At 43.9% G+C, this 25,746-nt stretch overlaps 1 protein-coding gene across 2 annotated transcripts in view; it reads right to left on the bottom strand.

Moving 5' to 3' along the window:
* The window catches only part of GRK5 (G protein-coupled receptor kinase 5), a 149,708-nt gene that overhangs the window by 72,796 nt on the left and 51,166 nt on the right, over positions 1 to 25,746 (bottom strand). For both annotated transcript variants that reach the window (XM_058841951.1, XM_058841952.1), the window contains one exon: positions 14,508 to 14,603. In XM_058841951.1, coding sequence (XP_058697934.1) covers positions 14,508 to 14,603 — 96 coding nt within the window. Of the gene's footprint in view, positions 1 to 14,507; positions 14,604 to 25,746 lie in introns of those variants that run through there.

The following is a 25,746-nucleotide window of genomic DNA, read 5'->3' as shown; positions in this document are numbered from 1 at the left end:
ACCACCTTTTCCTTGTGTCTGTCTGGGATCACATCATATCTCCCAGCTCTACATCAGTCCAGCCATATGGCATTGACTTCATTTCTGGATCCCACAAGTCTCACTGTCCATGAGTAGTTGGCTGATGAGTCCTGGGTAAGAGCAGAGGTTTCAAAGAGCTACAGTAGGTCATTAATAAGAATAAATGCCTGAGACAATGCCTTAAAACAACCTTTCTCTAAAATTAATAGGGGCATAAATTTCAGTTGCTGCAGATTAGAGACCAGGAGGTCCAGGCACGATCCATTTCCTAAGTATTCTATTTTAAAGTAGCATAGATCAACACCATGAAATGACAGTGCATGTCCACTTTGAAGTAACAAATGCCTGCTAGGCTATGCCAGCTGCAATGGGCAACAGCATGAAACACCCTGTTCCTTTTCAGGTTGGGGGAAGCCTCTCAGAAACATTTAGTTGCTACTTCTTCACAAGCCTGTGCTGCCACTCTTTTCAGGCTGCTCCCATGCCCACTGCATTAACCATGTGCAATCACACCTGTAAATCATGGGCTGCTTGGCAAGGGCCCTGGGCAAAGAGCTTCTGTTAACTCAGCCAAAAGATCATGAGAACTCCCAGCAGCCCAAAACCAGAATGCATGTTGTGGTGTTGGTTTTGCTCTTCTCCATTTGATCTTGCCTTTTCATGATGGGTTTTTATGGTGGCAGTAATGTTTTCCTACTCATCTCATGCTGCCTGGGACATCAGTTTTTGTATTCACTTTTCCCTGCCTTGAAATAAAGCACAATCTTTTACAACGGCCATAGCTCTGTCATTTCTCAGATGCTTTAACCCTGATCTGTTTGGTTCCAGGGCTGAATACAACCCAGAGTTCGCATTCCTTGTGCAGACTGATAACATCCCCCAGGCCTCAGACAGATCTTTGCCCACAGCAGTTCCCTCAGGTCAGCTATATTTATTACAGCACACCGACCACATGGCCTTCCCCTTCTCCAGCAACAGAAGCTGCAGTGCAATGCCAAGATCCGGTTCTCTGACCCCAAGGACTTCCATGGGAGATCCACACCATCCCCAGCCTTATTTCATATGCAGAGCTCTGACAGGACATCCCATCTGCATATCACTGGATACACTCCTGGGCAGCTGAGTGACAGGCCAATCCAATAGGATTCAGAGACTTGAACTGCAGCTTTCAAGCCTGAGGTGAGGAATAAAACTGATTTACTAAAACATAATGAAAAAGTCAGCACTTCTGAGAAGCCAGATTGAAGGAGGCTGTTCCATCACTCAGGTTCAGGGCTGGGTTGGATTTGCCAAGTGTTTTTCTCCTTATGGCTGATGAGGGAACTGTGGGCTTGACATTTGGCTATGGAGCTCTCTGCAGTGATTCTGCTGCCTTCCCCTTTCAGATGGCTGAGAGCAGCAGGATGCTTTGCCATGGATTTTTCCTGCCAGGTGCCCTCCTCGGCCCTGCACTGCACAGGGTTCCCATGGCTGTCATTAGCTGGGAGCTGAGATCCAGCTCAAGTGGAAAACACCACACCACACCAGCCTAAAGACCAGACATCTGCTGTCCCTGTGCCACTCCAGTCCCTTGGAGAGCTCGAGATCAGCGATGTGGGCTGGAGCTCTGCAAACACTCCTGGTGCAAGGCTTGTCTCCTCTGGAATGTGCTTCCCCACTTCAGCTCTAACAGCCTGGATTTCTTGACTCCCCCCCCAGGTCATCCCATAGGGTCCATCTGCTTTCCCAGGCTCTGAAGGGGAGGAGAAATTTGGGGAATGGCAAGGCTGCTGTAGAAAAGGCTTAGCTGTAACGCTGCAGGAAGAGTTTGTGCCTAGAGACATTGGCTCAGTGGGTAGAAATTGCAGTGATATTGAGTAAATCTGCCCAGAAAGCAGAATGGGGGAACTGTTACTGAGCTGAAGAAGCAAACACTTATTGACTTTCTGGGACAGGAAATGAAGGATTTTTACAACCTGATAAGTAAAACTGTTCTGATTAAGGCTTAAAGTCTATAAATAAAAAAAGGGAACTAGTAGGAAACATAGAACTTATGGTCCTAAGAAGAGGGAGGGATGGAGAAGTCCATTACAGGATTGTTCTAAGACCCTACTTAAAATATTCAATGCTGATCCCTCTGTCTTCTAGCTCCTTAAAAGAAGTCACCTCTTACATCATGCCATGCAAAATTAATTATGCTTTCAATTTTTCTTGTTTCCTGCTATATTCATATTAAACTATTACACTGTATGCAGGAAAGAATCCAGCAAAAGTAACTTGTTGCATGCTAGGAATGGTTTTCTTCAAGATGGCTTTAATGCTGAAGACAAAGGTCAGCAATTTACCCCAAACAAAGCACTGGAATTCAATCTTTGCTCTGCTTGGGAGCAGCATGATTCCACAGCCTTCACTGCGTTCTTCAAATACATTTCTACTGGAAACCTTTTATAAAGTTTTTTTTTTCCCCCCCATGAGAGACTTTAAGCCATGAATACTGTATTAGGGAGCTGCCAAGTTATCTGCAGAGGACCTCTACCACTTCACCTCTTCCAGAGATTCTTGTTTAATTAACGCATTCCACAAGCTGTGGGACTCCTCACAGCTGAGGATTTCTTCTGATCCGTGCTGGATGATGAGGGCACGGACAGTTCACATCAAATCCTGCAGCCCCCTGATCAGCTTTGCCTTGCATGCCAACTGCATAGCCTGGAAATGCATCCCAGAGCAATGCATGGAACCAGCAAACTGCACTCCAGAATTGGGAAGGAAGGGCAAGACAGCTGGAAACGTGCATTATTTAAAATGCTGTAGGATGAGAAACAGATGCTGGCATGGCATTTGTGGAGTTGAAAGTCACCCAGCTCATGCTGCCAGCTGGCAAGCTAGCCTGGTATCAAACCCACAGCTATGCAAAACCCACCACCACAACTGGCACCCAGGCTGGCTGAGCTGGCCAAGGACCAGCAATCATGGTCACTGGAATGTTCCCTCTCTTGCCATTGTACCTCCACCCTGCACCAGAGCACAGACAGGGGAGTCAGACTGCACCTGCCCAGCAGATACACACATCTCCCTTTCAAGGGATGCTGTCTATGCATCACGAGGACCTAAATTTGCTTAAATGAAGGGTAAAAAGGGCAGGAAGAAAAGCAAAGGGGTGTGTTTGCTCTCTGATTTGTCTTGATGACCCACATCTCACAGGCAGAGCCTCCAGCTGAACTCCCAGTGCCTTCTCTCTCTGAGGCAGTCAAAGGAAAGGCTTTCTGATCCCTTCCCAATGCATACTGTAAGTGGGTGAGCTGGCAGCAAGATGAGATTCCCTTCCTTATTGCTGCCTACCAAAAAGGGAAACCCTGGAAAACTGCCAGATCTGAGGACTTGTTAGGGAAATACGAGTTTGTTGATGGGAGGCAAAAAACAGATGAGGCAGAATTCCACATAATTCTGCCAGCTAAAGCATTGTTTTGACTTGCATCAGTAGAAAGAAGCTATCAGCTAATTTACACAAAGAATAAAGGCTTTTGGGGAGATGTGATTTAGCATCATCAGCCTCCAGCAATGAGTGAGACAGAAGGCTAGAATCACAGAATCTGTTTACAGAATAGTTTGGGTTGGAAGGGATCTTTAAAGGTCATCTACTCCAACCCCCCTGCAATGAACACAGGGGGTTAGGAAAAAATGATAATCTGTCCTTGGGGATGGAGAAGGACAAGTTTTCTCATGTGGTATGAACAAGGAGAAAATAAAGGAATGTCCTACCTATGCTAGGAGTTACAGTGACCACTAATGGAGCACTCTGTAGATTTCAGAGTCTGTAGGTGCTTTACTAGGAATTGGTTGTGGGTGATGGTTACTTTCCACTTAGTTCAACGCTGCTACTGGGAACAAAATCCTATCCCTTTTTTTTTTTTTTTTTTTGAAGGGGGATGGCAGGTCTCCATCAGAGCTCCTTTAGGATTTGGAACAGAGGCCAGTGAGTGCCAGAAAACTTGTGAAAACCGCATGGCTACAGGGTGGATCCGTGTCTTCCCTGTCTCTGTGCTGGCCCTGTTGTAATCCCAGTCTGTGCTGGTGCACAGAGCCCTTTGCAGAGCACAGTGGGAGTAACCACAACCTTGTGTGACCTTTGTGTTGGCAGCTCCTCTGCCCAGTTTGAAACTTTGCATCGCCTCCTTTCGCTCCTTAAGATCTCACCTAAAGAATCTGATTTTTAACTCATAAGAACAGCCCCTGCCCCCTGAGGAGACTTTGATGTAGATTCTAAAAAAGACATTAGTCCCAGTCATAGGACTTGGGGCTGTCCATGGCAAAGAACAGGGAGAAAAGGCTGTAATTCTCCCTCGCAGCTCTGACCACTGATTCATAGTCACACTGGCATAGACAATACTGACATAGACAATATTTTTAGAAGTTGGTTGGGTTTTTTTTCCATAGAAGATAATGAGGTTATGGCGCCCCATGGACACCCACAGTCTCCTGGGCAGGGATGAAAGCAGTTTTAGAAGGAAAGAGTTTCTACCTTGGAGGAAGAAAGCCTCCATGGAGTTAAGGACAGTCATGAGGTCCACTCCCAGCACTGGGGCTGCTTAACAGCTGCTCTTTTCATGCTGGCTCTTACCCTCCCACAACAAGCAGAACAAGCCTTGGGAGTCCTCCCACTGATGGCACAAAGGGGATGTATATTTATTTACCCACAGCTTTTCCCCCCAGCTCACCCACTCTCCCCTGTTCTCCATCCTCCTTGGGCACAGATCTGGGCACACAGGGGCCTCCAGGAGCCAACAGTGCTGTTGTTCCCTCCCAAGGACAGGTTTGCTCCCTCCCATGTGGGGCCCACCCTGTCACCAGCACAGAGCTCTTTCCCAAAGATTTCCCACCGAGTTACTCATGGTCAGGCTTAGCAGGTTCAGCTGAAGAGATCAGAAAAGGAAATCTGAAAAGGATCTTGCTTGAAGTGGCAGGGCTGCCAGTTGGCTTTGGCTGCTGGAGAGCTGATCAGCATAAACACGTCATACTTTGCTACTTTAAATCAAATATTCCCTGTTACTCAGTCAGTTCCCCACCACGTGTTTCTCTCTTTCGCATTATAGAGTCAGTATTGTACCTTTGAGGGTGTCCCCACTTCCTTTTTAGACCTCTCTTGAAGCTCAGTGTGCTGAAGTCACTGCTCATGAAACAAAATATACCCACACCAAAAGGTCAAATGCGACAAACCTGGTGCTCAAGTGCTGAATGTTGTTTGTTTGGACTGATCAGAATAGTTCTGAAGTGACTTACACCAAATTCTTCCTGCGCTCAAAACCATGTTTCTCCATAAGCCATGTTTACAAATGCCAAAAATATTTTGAACCAGGAGTTATGAAAGCCTGAAAGCACTTACTTATAGAGAGCTGTTTCAACACTGCAAATACTTGTATGTAGTTGAGCCAGGTCCTGTTGCTCATGAGAACAGCCTTTACCAATCTGTCAACACTGACCTAACTTGTCCAAGAGAGAGCTCAGAAAATCAATGTGACGTGGAGAGACCTTCAAAGTGCCACTGTACAAATATAAAGCTGGTGCAGGGCTGGACGATGGTGAAATCTGGCAGGTACAAAGAAATTTGTAAGCATCTCCAAAGATTATATTTTTGTGTTTCATTTAATACTATAGAGACTCACCATCTTTTGAAATTAGTAATTCTTCTGAAAAGGTAAAACCCTTCATGTTTTTCTTAATACATTAAATTGAATTGTAACTTAAATATGTCTTGCTCCATAAAATATTTTTAAAGGAATACAAGAGTTCAGACATTTTGTTGAACCATTTTTCACTGACTTCACCAATGCCACAACAACAGGGGGGTCTTCAGCAAAATCAAATATCAGTCTACCATCCTCCCCAAACTTGGGAGACTTTTTCGTAGTTTGCATTATACTATCCTGCTCTATAATTTTGTTTCTTTTCCCTAAATTGGACTTTCACTCTTCCTTTCCATTAGTTCAGCTAAGGGACTGCAGTTTAGGGCAGAGAGTATTTTATTTTACTTGTCTTCGAATTCTCTGGCATCAGTTTAGCATGGTAAAAGTGTGATTAATAAGTAAATAACAGTATTGGCACAACCAAGGGCTCTGTTCAGAAATGGCCTCATAGCTCCTGCTTTGATCCTGATGGGGGAAATTTCTATTTTAATAGCAATATTTAGAAGATTTCATGGCTATGCCCTGATTTCTGACCTACAGAGCACAGAGAAATATTTCAAATTATCACCTCCAAGTGTTTTCAAAGCAGCACAGAGCGATTACCTGAAAAATAAATGGAATCTCTCAATGACTTCAGGGACTCAGCCAAACCACTGAAAAATCAGGCTTGTAACATTCCACATGCAAATTCCTTCATGCTGTCTTGAAACCAGAATTAAAAGATAGGTGTGGGATTATCTTAAAAGCATTCAACCTCTCTTTTCCTTGAAAGCTGGAAGCCATGAGCACAAGGACAACGAACAATGGGCCATATTTCCACTAAGGACTTTCCATGGTGCATGACTGTTCCCAGAAAACCCTAAAACAAAGCCCAGCCACAATCCTAGAGGCCTCTGCAGTAACCAGCAGAAGCCAAGTCAAAGTAACACTTCCTCTACCAGCTACTCCAAATGAGGTCTTTTCCTCAAAAAGCATTAACTTGGGCTAATCCCATCCCACCGTGAAAGCCTGAGTGTATCCTCAAAGGTGAGGATTTCAGGCTGTTCACTTTCACAGCATCCCTATAAAGTAGGGTCTGGTAAATCTTTCCTCTCCCTTTTCCCTCCCTGCAGTTCCCTCCTTCCATTATAAGAGAGCTCCTGCACAGTTTAATTTAAGGGAAACTCTCTGACTCCAGCAGAGCTGAGCAGAGCCAGCCAAGCTCTGTCCTGCCACCACCTTCCCATCACTACCAGGAGCAAAGCTACAAGAGAGTCCTGCAGGGATAAGAGCAAGGTTTTACCATAAATGAAGCCCTACCTCTCATTCCCCACACCCAGCAAATGCTGAATTGGTTTTAAAATAAATTTCCTTAACAACCAAGTACTACTATTTAACAGGACCCGTGAGCACTTCTATAGCTTTTTACAAATCACTGCATAAGTATTAATTAGACTTAATGACTCATATTACCTAATGAGATAATGAAAAACCCTGCAGCTCACAATATCTACTTCTATTTTCAGCAAGAGATGAAATGGATCTTGTAAAAGGATATATTCTCTTCTAATTCCCTTCCTGCATATCCCTGTAATAGCGTTGGAAAGTAATTCAAGTGTGCAAGTCGTGGCATTTTTTTCCTTCTCAGTTTGCAAAGGCTAATATAGTCTTTGCCACAAAACAAAAATACAGAAGTTTAGTGATATTATTTGTTCCTTATGAGGCTTTCTATTGAAGGATGACTGGTGGGGGCTCACGTTTTGCTAAGGAGATGTGGATTTGCTGCCCGTTCTTTGTGGAGAATAGCAATGTCTTTCTTGCTTTCTTTCTGGGTTGCCCCTGCCAAGGTAATACTTAATGGATTAAGTCTTGTGAAATAAATTCTGTAAATAGAACGTGGACTGAGATCATTTCAACTCATTTCCCCTGCGTCCCCTTCCCGTCCTGGAAGCTGTCAAGCACAAGCAGCCTGCAAGCAGCCCGTTCTCCCAGTGTTAGTCTTGAGTCTCACTAGATGCATAAAACAGCTTGTTTTTCACATACTTTCTGTGATGGCATTAAAAAAAATTATAAGGGGGAAAAAAAAAACCCCAAGCCCTTCTCAATTCCACCCGTAGCTATAAACTGGATACAGCTAATCTTGCAAGGGCACCAAACATTGCTCTGCTTGTCCACATTTGAGCACTGGAAACCTATGTTTATGATGGAATTACAGTTGAATCTGAAGGATTTTAAAGAAAGGAACTGAACCAACCGAGGGTTTGTAAACAAACAATATGGTTTTGACGTCAGCCATATCATTTCATGAGCTGGAACTGTTTCTATCATGTGGCCAGTTCCTGCCCCTGAAGAGTATCTAATTTAATTTAGATGTATTCACGATATGGGACAGCATGTCAAGTCCAAGAAACTACAGGGTAACTCTGCAGGAAGGTCTGTGCTGGAAAGATTGCATAAGCTGTACTTTGAAGGAGCAACAGAGACCTTTTGGCTCAAGGAAGAGAGGGGAAAGGAAAGTGATGTCTACTGCAGAAAAAGGAAAAAAGAAAGTGAGGGAAAAGGAAGCATATGGAGTGGGCACATTCAAGGGGAAGGACTTTCTTTCTCCTTTAGAAATGAATCAGTTTGAGGTATTTTTCTGTATTAATGTAATCCAAAAAACTCTGCATAACTTTTTCCAGAGGAATAAATCCTATCCACAGCTTTCAGGAGTCCTTCCAGCTTTGTTTTTGATCCTCCTTGGGTTCTTCTCTCTGCTCTTTCTGTACTGGCCCTGCAGACAGCCACCGCAGAGGATAACTCATCCCAGGACATCTTCTGTTAGGCACCACTCCAGCATCCATGGGATCAGCCAGAACAGGCCCTCAGGTCCTGGTGACCCCAGGGGTGATGCAGAGCCCCACTCCCTCCCCCGAGCACCTGGGCTGCAAACAAACACCCAGGGGAGGGCTGATGGGAGAACAGCAAGATATCCCTTTGCTGCTGCTGATAGTGACTGAAATATGTCATGTATTGCAGGTAACCAAGGGCACCAGTGTGGGAAAACTGCTTGTCACTCAGGGCATGATTCTGATTGCTAAACCCCCCCCAACCTGGCATCAACTGAATTTAAAGGGATGCCCTGTGTGGTTCAAAAATTATTTTTGAGCCTACATGTTTTCCAGCTTGAGCCTTAAGTGATATTCATTTCTCCAGCTATATATTTCAATTAACATCATAACAACAATAAGATGTTGTCCTATTTTTTTATTTAAATATTTTTACTAGACAGTGTTTTCTACTGCAGTAGTTCTAGTTCCCCAGGTTCCCAGAAAACCCAGTTCCTCCCCAAAGTGGTGTAGAGCTCTGTGCTGGGTACTCAGCTCTGGCTGTACACACACTCCCCATCAGCACCTTCCCTACACAGCTACCCTGATTCCTACACATTTGGAAAGAAAGGAGGAGATGGTTCCCCTTGCGGTTATTTCATGCCATGGAATCCTGACTGCTTGTTGAAAACCTATTTCCAATAAAAATGTAGAAGTTTTTTCCAAGGAAATCTAATGCTTTCTACCAGAAGAACATTTCTCAAAAACTAAACTCTAGTTTTAGCCAAAAACACCATGCCAGCCTTAGGTGTAGGATTGAGACCAATACTACAAGACAATCACAGAAGTTATAACCAGCTGAGCTTGGTTATTTACAGTGGAAGGCAAGCTGCAATTCCTTCCTTTGATCTATTTGTTGGCTTCAGGATTACATTTCCCAACCATGCTTTTTAATCACTGTAAACATCAGAGGTGAAGAATTTGGTGGAGAGAAAATTGGCTGCTTCTTTTTGTTTTTGATCAGACAGGGCTTTGATGACTTCTCTTTCCCAGCTCCAGTGCCTGGGCTTTATATGTGACACCAGCACGTGGCCTCAGGCTCTGGGATGTGCACATGGAGTGCATTTCCTTGCCCACATCTCCATCCCCTGAGGGGATACAGCCCCAGGGGTGATGCCAGAGAAGAGGGGCAGGGTGCCACACACTTACCCCCCAGTGAACACTGACCATGGCCATGTTGTCACTCAGTCTCTCAAGGACAGCTTCCCTCCTGAGCAAGCCTGGAAACTCACCCTTTGCTTTTGCAAGACCCCTCACCCATGAATTTCTCTCTGCAGTGCTGGAAAACCTCTGGAGCCAAGGAACCCGAGAATGGCTGGTGGGAATCCATGAAAGATGTGCCAGCACTGTGCAGCAGAGCAGGGAGGTCCAAGCTACCTTTGAATGAACAATGGGGGTACAGCAGGAGGCTTTCTGCCACAGGATGGAGCTCAGTGCAGGCTGCAAAGCATTTCTAGGAAGCTCCACAAATACTCAAAGCATCTGAATCCCGCTGCCAGTTGTGCCTCCAGGCAGATAAACTGCAAAGTGACTGAAAAAAAAAATCGTGTAGGTGAAGGTCTTGATCATGTCTGAAAAAGTACAATACCCAAGAGAGTGGGGGGGAGGGAGGAAAGAGCCAGCTTTTGTAAAAAGTGAGCATGTGAACTCAGTGGCTTCGATTTTGTCCCACTTACTCTGCTCACCAGCTCTACAAAGTGTTTCTCACACAGAAGTGTATTTTTAACAATACTGAAAAGAATATGCCAGAAGCTCAAGCTACTTTTACCCTGAGTAAATGGGATGCAAATGCCATGTAAGAAGTTAAATGGCAAAAGAAGAATTTTTATTTTTTTTTTAACCAAGAATGGTCAAATTAGTATTAATGGGGCTGATCTTTCTGACTGTGTGTCATGGTTTTAAAGCACTAGCTAAAAAATCACTAGAAAAATTTACTCAATTCATTGAGTAAAATTTACTCTAAATCTCACTGAATAAAAATATTTAACAAGAGAAATCCTCAGCGTTCTCTTCTACCTGAGCATTATGCACAACCAGAAACTGCTTTACCAAAGGAGTGAAAAGTTTTCTGCAATAATGCACCAGATCACTCTATGCAACAAACACAGCCACATTCTGTGGCAGTTTCCCCACAAGGTTCAATCTATGGGGTAAAAAGTCTTGATTTATTATATAGCATTTGGACAGTTGCGAATGAAAATTTGCCAAAGATCAGAATAATCAACTCTTTCACTCAGGCAGGTTTTTTTTAGGCAAGAAAAAAGCACAGAATGGGTCTGAGCAAAAGAAATAAAAATTCCACACTTTTAACCAACAGAACCTTTTGCGTCATTCAGAAATATTTAGAGACATCCAGAATCTTTTATCATCAAAAAGATGCTCTAGCCTTTCAAATTACAACCTTTTCTTATATTTTTGGTTACTGATGGCCTTTAAACTGCTGGATATCTCTAACTTGTGGCATCTCTTCATGTCCAGTCAAATGCAGGAACTTTTAAAGCCATTCCTTGCTACTTTTTTCTCTTCCCTTGAAACATCTCTCTTTTGCTAAGCTGTCATCTGTGAGTTTTTAAAGACAGCAGAACCCCATCTACAGCAGCATCCATCACATGAGTCATGGTAACTATGCCTCAAACATCAGTTTTTATCGATTGACTGGGCCTCTGGTGCCAATATGGAAATCTTCCAACATGGGAAGGGCCGGTTGTTTTAATACAATTAAATACAGCCAGGAAGAGGGCTGCAAATGGAAACATGCATTAGCCATTCATAGTATACAAACCTCTCTCAGAGCCCGGTAAAGTGCAGCATCCCTGCTTCCCCTGCTTATTTAATTAGCACACAATGAAGGCCACTGAATTTCCCTGCAAAAGGTGTTGCGTACTTTGGACAAAAAAGAAAGCAGAAAAGAAGTTGCTTTTAAGTCCAGTCCAAAAAAATAGCTCCTTGGCTAAATGGCACTTCTAATAAAGATGTTTCCAGTGTTTGTTTATTTATCAAAAAGCAGTGTTTCTCTCGGGTGTTTTGATTTTTATTTCTGTGCACAAGAAGGAGGGGGAAAAAGGGCTTTACTAAGCAAGTCTTTCAGTGAGACACCAGATGATGGATAGTCAAACACAGAGTCTCCTGTAAACACAGAGGTAACCAAAAGGTATGAACTGACTCATAATTGTGTCAACACAGGTCGCAGACCCTTGGTTTATTTCAGCCTTCCTGTTTTTCACAGATTTCTTTTCACACTACGCTATTTTTTTTTAAGACACAGACTCTTTTCAGTACATCTTAGCGGGGTGCAAAAGCACACACGTTTTTACACCAAAATGTGGGCATCTACACACGCATGTAGGCCGTGCTGCCACAATTACAACAGCAGCATTTTCCATCTGTTGCTTATGGCTGCATTAAACTAAGCTCTGCAGTCCATGACTGCTCTAAATCAAAAAGTCCATCCCATTCCTGCCTCCAGCCTTTCCCCAGAGGCTCTTGGGAAGCATCCAGAAGAGAGGAATACAACAAAACCTCAACAGCCCAGTGCTCCAGTTCATCCAACCCTCTAAAGCTCGCTGTGATTTTTTTTTAAGCTAAGTGGCAAGACTCTGATGGAAAATGCTGGGAGGAGGACAGGCAGCAATGAGGTCTGTGATGAGCAGAAGCTGCCTGTGTTTGTCCTGATCTCTAAAGAAATTGAATTAGCAGCCTTTGCCTTGTATAAAGTTTAGAACCATGGTTTGGGTTGGAAGGTTGGAAAGATCATTCAGTTCCAATCTCCCCAAAAGACCTTCCACTAAAAGCTCCATCCAACCTAGCCTTGGAGGAAAAAGCCTTTCTGGGCTTTCTATTTCATTATTAGCACTGACTAGAAGGGTAAGAAATTGTTAGGGTAGGGGCTGATGTGCAGACACTCCAAGACATTGAATCCTCTAAAAGTCCCAGAGCAGCTGAAGGGCCAGGAAAGATTTCAGTACATTCCCTTGTAATGTACCTGTGCAGACACTGCTCTGAAATCCTGAGATCCTTTTAAAGGACTTGAAGAAAATAAAAAATGAAGGGTTAAGGCCAGGGAAATAGTTCTTCCTCAGCAGAGGCAGGAAAAGAAGCCATTTAAGGCCAGACTGCAGTGACCAGTACTTGTTCCTGGTGTCCAAGGGATCTGCAATGGATCCATCCTGAGCACACACACAGAAAGGACTTAACACTATAGACACACCTACCCAAGGTGTGTCCTGTATCAGCAAGAAGTTTGGACAACTGTTTGTCTGGGATGTTCCTACTTCAGAGATTTACTGAAAATGATAGAGCCAGCAAGGACAGATAACATTATTCAGGCTGAGCAGCACCTCATTCCTTGTATAATCACATCCAGCTCAGTGGGAAAGCAACTCAACAAAAATCAGAGTCACAGAACCAGGATTTGGACTTTATTTCCCACTGTGGAAAAGGCAGTTGCTGAAATTCCCAGTTAACAGGTAATCACTGAAGTGGCTGAAACCAAATCCACCCTGAGATCCCACAACAGCCTGGTTACATCACCAAATCATTCACAAAAAAAATGCAAAACAAATTACATTAGGGTGAAGCTGACACACACAAAAAAAGCCAGAAATGGCATTTCAGAAACAGAAATAATTGGCAGACTTAATTTTTTAAAGATTACTCATTTTAGGATAGTACACTTTTTGTAAAGAGAGAGCATTTTATCTGGAGCCATTTTCCCTTTTGGAAACCAAGGCTGACAGAACAATGAGGAGAATTCCCTTTGCAAATTACAATATATTAAGTCAGATTTGCTTCCAGTAGGTCCTGTACCTTCAGAAATTGGTCAGGCTTTGTATGTTTATCAGCTGGGGAAAACCTGCACTCTATTCTCTTGCCTCCCCTCTTTTCTTTACCTTCTTTTAGCTCTACAACAGAAGGTGAAGGAAGAAAATTTATACTGGAGACCATGAAAAGAATTTTCAAAACATTCCACATATTTTCTCTGCATAAATACGCTGTGGATTTCTAATGTAAATATTGACAGGGCACTGTCACTCAGACCCCAGGAGTTCACCCAAGTTAGACAAATTATGCTGCCCGTTATCTCAGTTGTTACAGATTCTTGCCTTTCATTCATTCCTTGCCAGTGGCTGGATTTTATGTGTAGGGGAGAAAAGGAGCCTCAAATGCTGAAGTTAACCTCTTGTGGTGAGACCAGTAATCCTGGGCTTTCCAGGGGAGAATGCAGAAGGAGATAGCTACTAGCCTTGTCTGCCAAGGCAGCAGTCAAAAGAATGCTGAAATTTGGCAGGTATGAGCAGGAGAAATGCAGTGCTATGAAAATGGACACTGCAAGCTCCCTGCCAAATCTGCAGCATTTGGCCCACATGAATAAAACAAATTAAGAGAAGTTTTTTACATGTCCTGTAAAAAGCCTCCACAAAGCTGTGCTGTGGCTGAACTGGGGAAGGTGCTACTGAGCAAACCTGCCTGGCAGGAGCAGTGGCTGCTGCTTCAAACATCACATCCACACTATAACTAACACTAACCTTCAACTACAGTCAGCAAGTCTCATTTCCTCCCAGATAAGGAGATACTTACTAGAAGAGAATGCAGGATGTGATGAGGGGATTCCTTTCTGAATGTGTTTTTACAGCCACACTGGTAGGGACAGAGTGAAAGCCCCTGTCCCACATGCCAGGTATGGTCCAGCTGTGAAACCCTTTTGGGTCCTGGAACCTGTGCATGGAAAACAAAGGGCCTGGATGCTGCCAGCCCCAAGCCCTGTCCTGCAAGTGCATCATTCCAGTCTCTCCTGCCTGGTCCACAACCTCTTTTAGGAAGAGAAAACGCCGAGTTTGCATGGCAGCACCATGGGAGGAATGTGCATGGCATGCCCACCTATTCCCTGCAGTGATGAGTACCTTTAATGCCATTCTAACCAGCCAGTTCTGATAGAATGTTTTATTTATGCATTACTTCCAAAGAAGGGAAAAGCTCTTACCTATTGTTCTTCGCAGATCTTCACACTGGCTAATGTGAGGGAATTTCAGGATTTCCTTCCACTTTTTGCTTTTGCCTTTGCGTTTCCCTCCACCCCCTGCAGAGAGAGAAATATCAGGATTAGATTGTTTTGAGGGCATAGTTCCACCTAGAGTTTACCTGCCCAGTCACAGTTCTGATGGATACCATTAATAATTAAAGCTGGGGCGTTGTGGGTGCAAGCAGATCCCTGGAAGTGTTCAAGGAAAGGTTGAATGGGGCTCTGAGCAATGTGGTCTAGCAAAAGATATCCCTGCCCATGGCAGGGGCTGCAACTAGGTGACCTTTAAGGTCCGTTCTAAGCCAAACCATTCTATGATTCTATGATACAGATCAAATCACAACTCTTTTGAACTTAAAACAGACCAAGGAGGTGGCATCTGGCAGAAGATCAGCTCACCAGAAGTTGGAGTCCAGGCTTGTTGCCCACCAGGTCAGTTGAGATGACAGTGCTACCTCCAGCATCACCTCTTCCCCAAACAAAAGCCACTTCACACAAGTCAAACAATCTTGTAAAATTACAGTTCACACCCTTTCAGCACAGATATCCTCCTTCTGCTTTTGGGACCTGATCCTATCCCAAAAAAAGAGCTGAAAACTGGAGATCAAAATTCCATTCCCACCATCCCCTCCCACCCTCACGTTCCACATCCCACCAACACAGCACTACTGCTGCTGTTACACACTCTGGTCACTGCTGCTTCCTCAGGAGAACTGTAGGAGAAAATTAATAGCTTCATGAGTCAAAAATCACTGATTGGTTCCTCTTTCTGTTCTGCTTGGAGAGGCTGTGCTCCAGTGGAGGAGGAGGAGTATCCCTCTGGACATGTAGACAGGGATTCTCCGAGTCACTCTGTTTACTGCAATTCAGTCCCTGCACACAGAATCTGATTCACTTGAGTCTATTTTACATGCACTGGCATGCTGAATGACTAATTCAGAGCTCAGTTAATTCTATAGAGGGGTTGGTAGAGTCACAATTGCAGATTGAGTGTGTGTTGGGTCCTGCATGACATTGCAGGCTAAATTAGGAGAGCACTGACTCAAAAGGTAGCAGACTATAGAGAGAAAACAGGAGCCTCAGGAAAAAATTACAAGTGTTGCTCTCTGTGAGGCATTTCTGATCACACAATGTCACCTTTGGGACAGGAGAGCTTCTTTTGTCTCTTACCTTTTATTCCTTTCCTTTGATGGTCAGTGGTTTTGCCAACACAGAGTCTGCTTTGGATTATTTTCAACTTCTTATTGACAGGAACCTTGTATATGAACCATGTATAGACAGGTATTTCTACAATATGCAACATAGAGCTGAGATATCTGCATTGGCCAAACAGGATCCAGCTTGTCTGGACTTTCAGGAGCACAGCCCTGCTATCCTTTCCAGGAACTGGACTGCAGCAAAGCACAGAGAGCTGGGACTGCCTCCCCACCACACAGTGTTATGCAATACAGACATACCCCTTGGGTCTGTCATGAAATCTGCTTCCACTCCCCCTCCTCAGAGCATCCCAACCACTGCTGCTGAAGCCATTTCCTTTTCCATCCCTCTGCCCACAGCATCAGAGAGCTTGTCTTGCTCTCGTGGTCTTGCATGCTGAGGGCCTTAGGTGAACAACAAAGTGCTGTTAAGCATTTTGTGGGCTGGGGTGAGCACTGTGATCATCTGTTCACCAACTTCTGGAGCACATCTGCTCACAGATCACTGTCCTCTGCTGCCAGTGGCCATAGGGGTTGGATTCAGCAACCCTAAGGGTCTTCATTGGTTTCCATGTCCCCAAAAGCCCCCTCCTGCAATCCTGCACAGCAGCTCCTGCATGCCAGGCTGCCACCTCCACTTGCTCCTATTTTTCCACTCTTCCAGGGGCATTTTCCTTTGTGCTTCTGCTCTTATGCCTCATCACACTGTACTTAACACTTCTCTCCCTGCACCCTCCCTTCACATACTCCTCTGGGAAAATGATCTTTCCACCAGGAGTTCCCTCTTCCTTCTCTCTTCCAGTCGTTCTCTATGGCTGCATTTTCTTCTCTGAACCGTTCTTCCATGAACTTTTCTTCTCTTTGTGTTTTTCCTCACACTCATTCATCTTAGAATCACAGAATCCTACAACATTCTGAGTTGGAAAGGACCCATCAAGATCATCAAGTCCAACTCCTGGCCCGGCACAGAACACCCCAAGAAACACACCTGTGCCTGGGAGTGCTGTCCAAATGTTTTCTGCACTCAGACAGGTTTGGTGCTGTGACCCCTTCCCCGGGGAGCCTGTTCCAGTGCTCAGCCACCCTCTGGGTGAAAAACCCTTTCCTGATATCCAACCTAAACCCCTATGTGCCCCTAATTTCTGGCTGCTGCCACTGCAGCACCTCTGCCCTTCCCGAGGGTCAGACAGAGAGGCTGCTTGGGGCAAGCAGGAGCTCTCTGCTCAAGGGATGTGCAGCTGCCTGAGCAGCAGTGCCTGCTCCCACAGTATTTCCAAACACTTCTGGACACAGGAGGCAGTGGGGGTCAGCCAGATGAAGCCATCCTTTCAGCTGAATCTGCTCAACACTGGTGCATCTTCACCCACTGTAGGTCTACCCTGTAGGCACAAGCTCTAGAGATTCCAGAGCACACCTGCTTCTCCAGACACCTTTACACAAGTCCTCCCCAAAAGGCTCCATCTTTAGCAGCGTCAAACACAGAATATTGCAAAATAGCCCTTTGCTTTAAATGACTGCTCTGAGATTTGTGCAGAGGTGATATGATTCTGCTAAGCTAGGCCAGAACATCTTTAAAATCCATTCAATGTAAAATATGTATTGATGTATTTACACTGGATGATGTATTTCTGACATTAAATTTCCATCAAAACTAGAGAAGGGCTCTGCGGTCCCCCGTTAAAACCGTGATCGATACAGCCAGCATGTTCTCTTCTCTTTTGTGGCTATCCTCCAAAAATAAGCAGCCTTGCCTGATGAATCATTTGCTCTTAGCTGAGCGTGAAGTAGCGTTACTGCTTTGCTTGTGACGTCTTTATGTTAAAGATTCTGATCAAGTGCTTTAATCGACCTGACCTTTCCGCTCTCAGCTTTTCTTGTGGAGCCAGCAGTGTTTGCTGGCTCCAAACGTTAATTCTGGGGGGGTTTGAAGGACATAATGCAGTGAGACAGCTGAGACACAGTAAATTGTCTAGCAGAGCTAAAAGCTAAAAGAGGAGGTTTCTCTCAATAGGTCATGGTGCAGGTTGCAGAGGGAAGCTTTTCACACGTTGCCTTGATTGCTGCCTTTGCACCGTCTATTCTGCACAGGAGGATGTGCGTTCTTCAAGGCAGCTGCTCAGGGCAGGGCTGACAGACGTGCCATGTTTTAAATGTGAGTTCCATCCTGTGGTGTTGGAGGGTCTGACTGATTTAAAATTTTGCTTTGCTGCTGACGACAAAAGGTGAGCTGCCAGCAGCAGCACAAAAGCTCAGCCCCGCTTCCTTGCCTGCACTCAACAACTCAGCATTTGCAAACTCAGGGTTGAAGCTAATTCTCTAACATGTCAACCAGTTCTGCAGGTAACAAAAGCATTTGTTCTACATCTCACCTACTGAAAAATACATGGTGTTTTTCATCATCTTGTGATGCTGCATGGCAAATCTAGCTCTGATCTCTGCCTGTGAGGACAGAGACATAACCAGAGGCACACTTGTAAAACATTTGCCAGCAGGAGCTGCCCTTAGCCTAAAGTGCTTTTTTTTTCTGCCCTCTGCTATTCAGTAAATACTTACTCTCCTAACACCAAAAGGAGACAGGAAAACACCTGCATATTATTAAGCCAGTGAGATATTAAGTGGCTTGTCCAAAATTAGATGAGAAATCAGAGACAGAGGACAGAGCTGAAGATGAAGCTGAAGAGGTCAAGGCTTTCAGGCTGTTAATTCTGCTAAAGACAGCATCAAAACATGCTCCTGCTCAGATGATTGAAGATTATTCATGACACAAAGTAAAGCATTGTTGGATGAATTTATTCCAGCGCCATGCCTGTAGCATATTCCATCTGTGCCTCGTGCCACCATGCAAGGTGGATTTTAAGGATGGATAATCTGGCTTCCTACTTTTGCTCTGTTCTTGCTCAAGCTGATAAGACAGCAGCACATCCCATGCTGCCAGGCCTGGCTAATCCAAGACAGCCAAATATTTCATCCAACTGTATTAACTGCAATCTAGTTAATCCACAGATCACTGGAGAATGACTACAGCTTCCACCTTCCACTTCACAGCAGTCCCTGGGCTGTCACCCAAGACCTTCCCAACAACAGCAGAGAGCTCTGCAGCCTCAGAATGCAAGGCCTTGATTACACAGTGAAAGCAGCAGAACAAACTCCAAAAATACTAAAAGTCAAAAAAATCATGGTGAGTGTCCTGTTCCCACTCACAAGATGTTTATGCTGCTTCTCTTCTTCCTCTTGACATCCTTTATCTACTCTGTCCCACGGAGGTGTCTGAAGCTATGGAATTGGAATTGCCACATTACAGTAAGGTCTGGCCAGTACAGGATGTACTGCAGGCAGCTTCAGAGGAAGATCTTGGAAAGCTGTTTCTGAAGTATTTGAAAAGCATTAACTTTGTTCCACATTCTGTTAATTATGCAAATAATTGTTAATATGGCTAACAAAACATGAAGGTGTATGGCTTCCAAACAATTTCTTCTCCTTTTTTAGCATCTGTGCTACTTAGAATCAGGCTGTTCTTATGATCCTGGTAAACGCCCTGCACTGCTGAATGCCCTCATGTCTCATGTGGGTGTGAATACCAAAGATTAACTGTGTATTTGTGAAGGAAAAGAATACTAATTTTAATCTTGTTTTCCTAGAGCGCCTTGTCCTAATGAGACAGCATGAATAAAACTTACCAGCCCATCATTTTCCCCTAGGAATTTTTCATGTCTAATACATCCAGCCTCTAAGGCAAACAGTTTCACCCTTATTAGACCTGTTTCATGTGCAAGTTCTCCCAGGTTCACTATTCTTCTTTCCTATTAGTTCTACCTACACTCAGCTGTACTAGCAAATAAAACCAGCTTGTTTTTAAGGAATGAAAGATTGCTTGCTCTCTGCCCTTTATCCTGTCTCTCTCCTCTGGGAAAGCAGAAAAAACCCCAGGAACCCTGTTTTATTCCATAAAGAGCTGATACTGCTGATTAACCTGTGCTTAAAACAAGCACTTACAAGAATGTTAGGAACCTCTTTATGAATCCCTCCTGTCAGCCCGAGGGAAATGTGAAGAGTATGAGGGCTGGATTTCCAAAAGCAGGCAGGTGTCCACCAAGCCCTGGGGTGCAGTGCCTCTGGAAACCAATGTCTAGAGGGTCTCTTCTCTCAGATATAATAGAAAGTCTACTGCAAGCCCTCGGAAGAGAATCACGTTACGCAGCTCCTCTTATCGACACTAATCTGTCCTTATCTCCCGCAGCCTTTTTGGATGAGCCCAGCTCTGAAGAGTCACAGACCACGATAAGGGTTTTGTGCCCATCTCCCCTGCTGCCACAGCACATCTGCTCATAATGATGCTACAAATACCTAAGCCTGACAACCACTGTGTAAAACACCTCACTGCTTTTTTGGGGGATTGAAGAGCAGACACGTGTTTCATGTTTAAGCCTCCAGAACCACACTGATGGGAATTTCACAAGCAAAAGCACAAGCAGAGTCAGGCTGGCTTTGCAATCTGGTTACCAGAGGGCAAAATATTTTGTATACAGCTGCCATCCACAGTACTATTAACCTTGGCTTACAGAATTCACTGTTGATAAACACTTACTGCAGGAATATCTACCTGTGATTCCAAGAAGAGGTCAGGTAATACTGCAAATACTGATAAGTGGCTGAAACATGACTTTAACAACACGTTTTTCATGTGAATAATAATGTTAATATATGCTTTAGTAACATCCACTGCCCTGAAGGGACAGAGAAAGCTAAGGGATTAATCTTTGAAGACTGATCCTCAGGGCTTAACTATCATATGTCAAGGCCATTAGGAATATAAAGGAGTCTTTACACAAGCTACCTTCGTGCCTGGTCAAAGCACATTAAAAGGACTTAACTAAACTTAAAAATCAGGCCTTTAATTTCTTCTGTAAGTCTTAAGTAGGCATCCCAGTTTGTGGCATTCTCCACACAACTCTGCCTATGTCCTCCACTGGATATTTTTAATGCATCTTTGAGATTATTTGAAAAAAGTTTTCTTTGGGTTTTGTGGGTCAGTTCACATATACTGGGTTTACATTTCACTGCTATGCTAACAGTAAATTTGTTTGGTCACAAATTTCCCTGGATGCAGTTTAATTTCCCCCAACATAAACACCTATAGTTTGTCTATCATGATGTCTCTCTCTCTTATACTTGTATTTAACTGCATTGTGTTTATCTGCAGCTGATCGATGAGCAAAAACAGATTGTTGACTTTTACGCCACAAACAAAAATAATCCAAAAGATACAAAGGCTATGGAAGGTTTACAATCTGCTAAAAAACAAACAAACAGTAAATCTTACAAAAATAAAGCCAGCTATAATCTAAAACAGTAAAATTAAGAAGAGCCCAAAATTTCAATTTCCTATTCTTGACCTCAAAATAAACAAGGCTACTGGCACAAACTCGGCCATTTTTGTTGGGTTTAGAATGCACTACCATGTACTGGCTGATTTAACATATTGGGGAACTGTCTGGGGACTAGTGAGAGATCTTCATCAACAGTATGGATAACAGAAAAAAAATGTAACACATCTGTATCAATGATTACTGTGGGAGACCAAGCTTTTGAACAGAGTTGTTGAGATTCTAGGTTATCATCCTGCTAAAAATATTAAATCTCACAGTGGAACTTTTCTCCAAACTGGACCTGAGACTGTATTTCAAAGTTCTACAAAATTCTGATGCAAAGACATTAAACCATTTCACTGTGGTAACATTTGAGTCATCTCAGTTCTCTAACATCAAAACATTATCATAGAACATATCAAATAGAGTACTAAGATATCACTGGAACAAAATGGGAATGGTAAATTGACATTCTTTACTTTGTTAAAATGATGTTTCTATATTGTCAACAAGAAGGTAGAAAAAGCAAATCATCTTTTCTTTCAAGCAGACACTTTCCTGCAAACCCTTTAATTTTTGACAAAACTTCATTCTTCGAAAGGAAGATTCTTTTGTCAGAACTGTTCTCAACTGTCACATGCTTTGAAGTACACAAGAATTAAACAAGGAACGTGGCCTCCCCATAGTTGAATGTTTGAGTGACTCTAAATTCCCACATTTCTTACCAATTCCCTTGAGCTAATTTGCACAGCTGTGAGTTACACTGACTGTATGAGACCTGCTTCCCATTCTTCCAAAGGAAGAATGCAAATCCCTGCTCCAGAAATCCTGCTTGAATAGGGCTTGATAACATCTTTCCAGGAAGGAACTCCTCTTTAAGCAATGGCTTTTAAACTTATGACCTGCTCTATATATTTAGTACCCTGTTTAGCAACATGCATGCAAGGTACCAACTGATGCCTCCAAACCCAAACCTGCAAATGCAACTTGGGGTGGTCCTGTGCATGGTGAGGGTGATGACCTTTGTGGGTTCCTTGTAATTCAGGATATTCTATGAGTCTATGAGCTCATCACCCACACACAGTCCACGGAGTGCCCACACAGACTGCCCAGGAGGATGTGTAGTGCTCCTGGATACAGCTGTGCTCCTCAAACAGCCCAAATGTTCCAGGGCTGGCCCCTAAACCCAAAATACCTTACAGGGACTCCTGGATCCCAGTTAAACACTGAGATAAGTGACTAGGAACCTGACAAGCTCTGCTGCTTTGCTGATCCATCCTGTGCAGTTCTGATGTTTAGCAACACAACAGCACAATGTGCAGCACGAGACAGGCAGGAGGACTGGAAACCTGGCCCTGGTAAAAGCAAATACATGGGGCTCAGCTCGCCTGAAAAATATGATGCCAGTTCCAGAGGGAGAACATGCAAAAACCCATCCCTGAGCAGGAAATGATGTGGGTTCTGTCTGTCCCTGTCAAAGAGCTGTGTGGGCTTTTTCTCCTGCAAATAGTTCTGCAGTATCTAAAAAAATAACTTAGCCTCTGTGTTCCTGACATTTGAGTCTTATAAAGAGTATTTCTGAACTGTGGGGAGGAGATCCAGCTGGAGGGGAGGTGAGAATTCAAGTGTTCCTATCAGCAGTCTGTAGCCAAGCTCTGAGAATTATGTTCTATTCTGGCTTTTTATCCTCACCTAAATAAACTCACCAACAAGACTAAAGCAAAGAATTTTTGTAAACATCATGAAAAATTAATGGCTTGAGACAGGCTGTTTTATTAGGCCTGGTCAATTTATTAGTTCCACCAAACTGGTAGAATTGGTAAAGCTTTGAAATGTTCTGACAAGAACTCAGAAATCCATATGTTAAATATGGTGAAAATTAGGTTGGGAACCTCCTTAGTATATATGTCTGGGCTATACTGCCAGAATTGTTTTAGGGGAATTTCCCTTCTGTGACACCTTTTGCTTCCAGAGTCAGCCAAGAAGAAAAGTACAGCATCATAACATGTCTCAGACTGGGTCATTTTCTATTTGGGATCAGGATCAGATACATCCTTCTTCACCACAAAAGCAGATAACTGCCATCTTCCTTGCTCTCCGTGGTCAAATAACACACCAATTTCTCACAGATATGAATAAAACATAAATTAAACCCTTGAGATATGAGGAGCCTTCAAACATGTCATAGGGGCAACGTGGAGAGGGGGTGAAACCCCCCTAAAATGCCTGGTCACAACAAGTATTTGCCAGTTGCAGTGACTGACTGGCACAGGGCAAAAGGTGTGGGCACCAACTTTGGTTTGGAGGAAGGAGATTCTGTGTGGATATCAGGGAAAAGCTGTGAGAGGGTGCACAGGACTGATGCAAAAGGACGTGGCCAGCTTTAAGGGAGACTTCCCCCTTAGCTACAAATCCTGGCTTTGGCCCCATCATCTCATCCAGCAACAAGGTACCAACAGCTTCTTTCTGTGGATCCTGCTGGCACAACCTGCTAGATCACCCCTGAAAGCACAGAAAACATCCTCTTTAAAAACCATTGACAGCCCAAGACGCGATGGTAACAGTATTGTATGCGTCAGCTTTTGGGATCGTTATTGTAAAAGGTTACAGAAGGGATTTGGGTTAATGGAGGTAATCTGTGATTATCTGATGCAACAGATTGCTCTGCCAGTGACTCATTCCTTCTGCCACAATGTACTGTGGGCTGCAGCTGCAAATAGCGAGCAGGATGGAGCTGGCTCCCAAGCTGAGACTGTCCCTGCTGTTTGGAGAAACCCCTGAAGCAGGGGGTGCCAAGGCACTGCAGGTGTGTGACAGCCTGGCACAGCTTTCCCGAGGGGAGTGGGCTGTACAAGTGTACTACAGTCACTCATTCACGGGGGTTACTATAGCTACCAGTTGAAGGACAAAAAGCAGAACAAAAAAAAAATAAAAAAAAATTCGGAGGTAGAAGACAAAGAACAAGGAAACTTGCAGAGCAAAGGCAGAGGGTTCCTCTGATTAGCTAATGAAGTGCTTCAAAACCAGTGACTGAAAAATGAGGCTTGAAGGTTGCATGGTGTGAGCGTCAGATGATGCAAGCAGCTGGCCCAGCTCGGCTGCCTCTCCCACCCACCCGGCCGTCTTAATAAACACAAAACAGAGCTCAGTGCCAGGATGGATTAACTATTTCCTCATGGCTCACACAGTCCTGCACTTCCACTGCCTCTCACTGCAGCCCTGGGGCCAGAACTGAAACAAGGTATTGATTTGGGCCATTAGCCCCCTGCGAGCAGTGTGGCAGCAAAGATGCTACCAGCAGGGACTCGAGGAGAGAGCAAAAGCTAAGTACTGTCACAGCCTGGAAGATGAAGCGAGAAGAACAAACAGCACCATGCAGCAATCCCACAGCACCCACACCTCCCAGTGGAAAGCCCCTGCCTCTGGTCTGGATGCCCAAGGTAGCCCAAAGCACCAAAAGCAGCTGCAGCCAGGGATGGACACTTCTAATATGTACATAAATCTAAATAAATGTATGATTCCCACTCACATGCCTTCCTGACAGCCAGCTGTTCCCTTTGCTTGCTGCTATCGTCACTCAGAGATAAATGTCACTGCCTGGGACAGCTTATTAGCAATTTTTATTACAAAGCACATACATTTGGCTGGTGGTGGGCAAGAGCTAAGCCTTTGAGTAAATAAAATACTAGGACAGCTCTCAGGGAATGACAGAGAACAGATATCTGTGGGGTCTTTACCCTGGCTCTGAAAGCCAATAATGGCAGGAGGTCAGAGATCAGCGGCTTAATTGTCCAGTGAATTAATGGTGACGAACGTCTGCTTCCCCTCTTGTTAAAACTGACACCAGATATTTCAGAGAAAGCAGAAGGACACTTGGCTACAAAGGAATGTTTTGATGGCTGAGGCTGAGATTGTTGCCAGCCCCAGCCCGTCAGAGCAGTGCAGGTCAAACGAAGTCACTGTAGGAAACTGCTGCTGACTCCAGCACAAACCAGAACCTTCTGGGCCCAGTCAAGCAGACATAGATTACCCTGCCCACTTTGGGAAGAAAGATTGTTTGCTTGTATTTAATAAAAAAGTCTGATCTAGAGCTTTGAATATGCAAGCATAAAAAATAATAATAATTAAAAAAAAATTTGGGGGAGTGGGAATTGCACCATAAAAATCAGCCTGTGCTTGTTTCCTCTCATTTTGAAGAAAAATAGAGAGCAACAGGAATAAATAAAATTACCAGAATATATTACAAAATGCAAAACAAATTCTGTACATTTTCCCTCTCCAGAAAATTTCCCTCTTTCATTGTCCTGCACAACCCTGGTTCAACAATGCATCTCTTAGTGGAAATTGTCATCATGGGAGGAGTAAGGAAACTGGGAAATACATGGGGACCACTTTCACCCAGTTAGTGACATTTTCTGAAACTGCCTAATACTTTTTTATTGAAACAACTTCCACAGGGAAGAATGAGGTCTACTTGTTTATTTTCTTCCTGTTGCTCAATCTTATTTCTATTCAGATCTTCATGTGTAGCTGTAAGAACAAGGATGAAAGCTTCCCTTTGTTTTAAGGTGGTTATGTTAGTTTTGAGCTGTTGTGAAAGAGACTTTAGGGCACATCTTTCCCCTTCATCTGAATATA

The sequence above is a fragment of the Poecile atricapillus genome, chromosome 6, assembly GCF_030490865.1.
Source record: "Poecile atricapillus isolate bPoeAtr1 chromosome 6, bPoeAtr1.hap1, whole genome shotgun sequence".
Taxonomy (NCBI): Eukaryota; Metazoa; Chordata; class Aves; order Passeriformes; family Paridae; genus Poecile; species Poecile atricapillus.
This window is presented reverse-complemented; position numbering and strand designations above follow the sequence as displayed.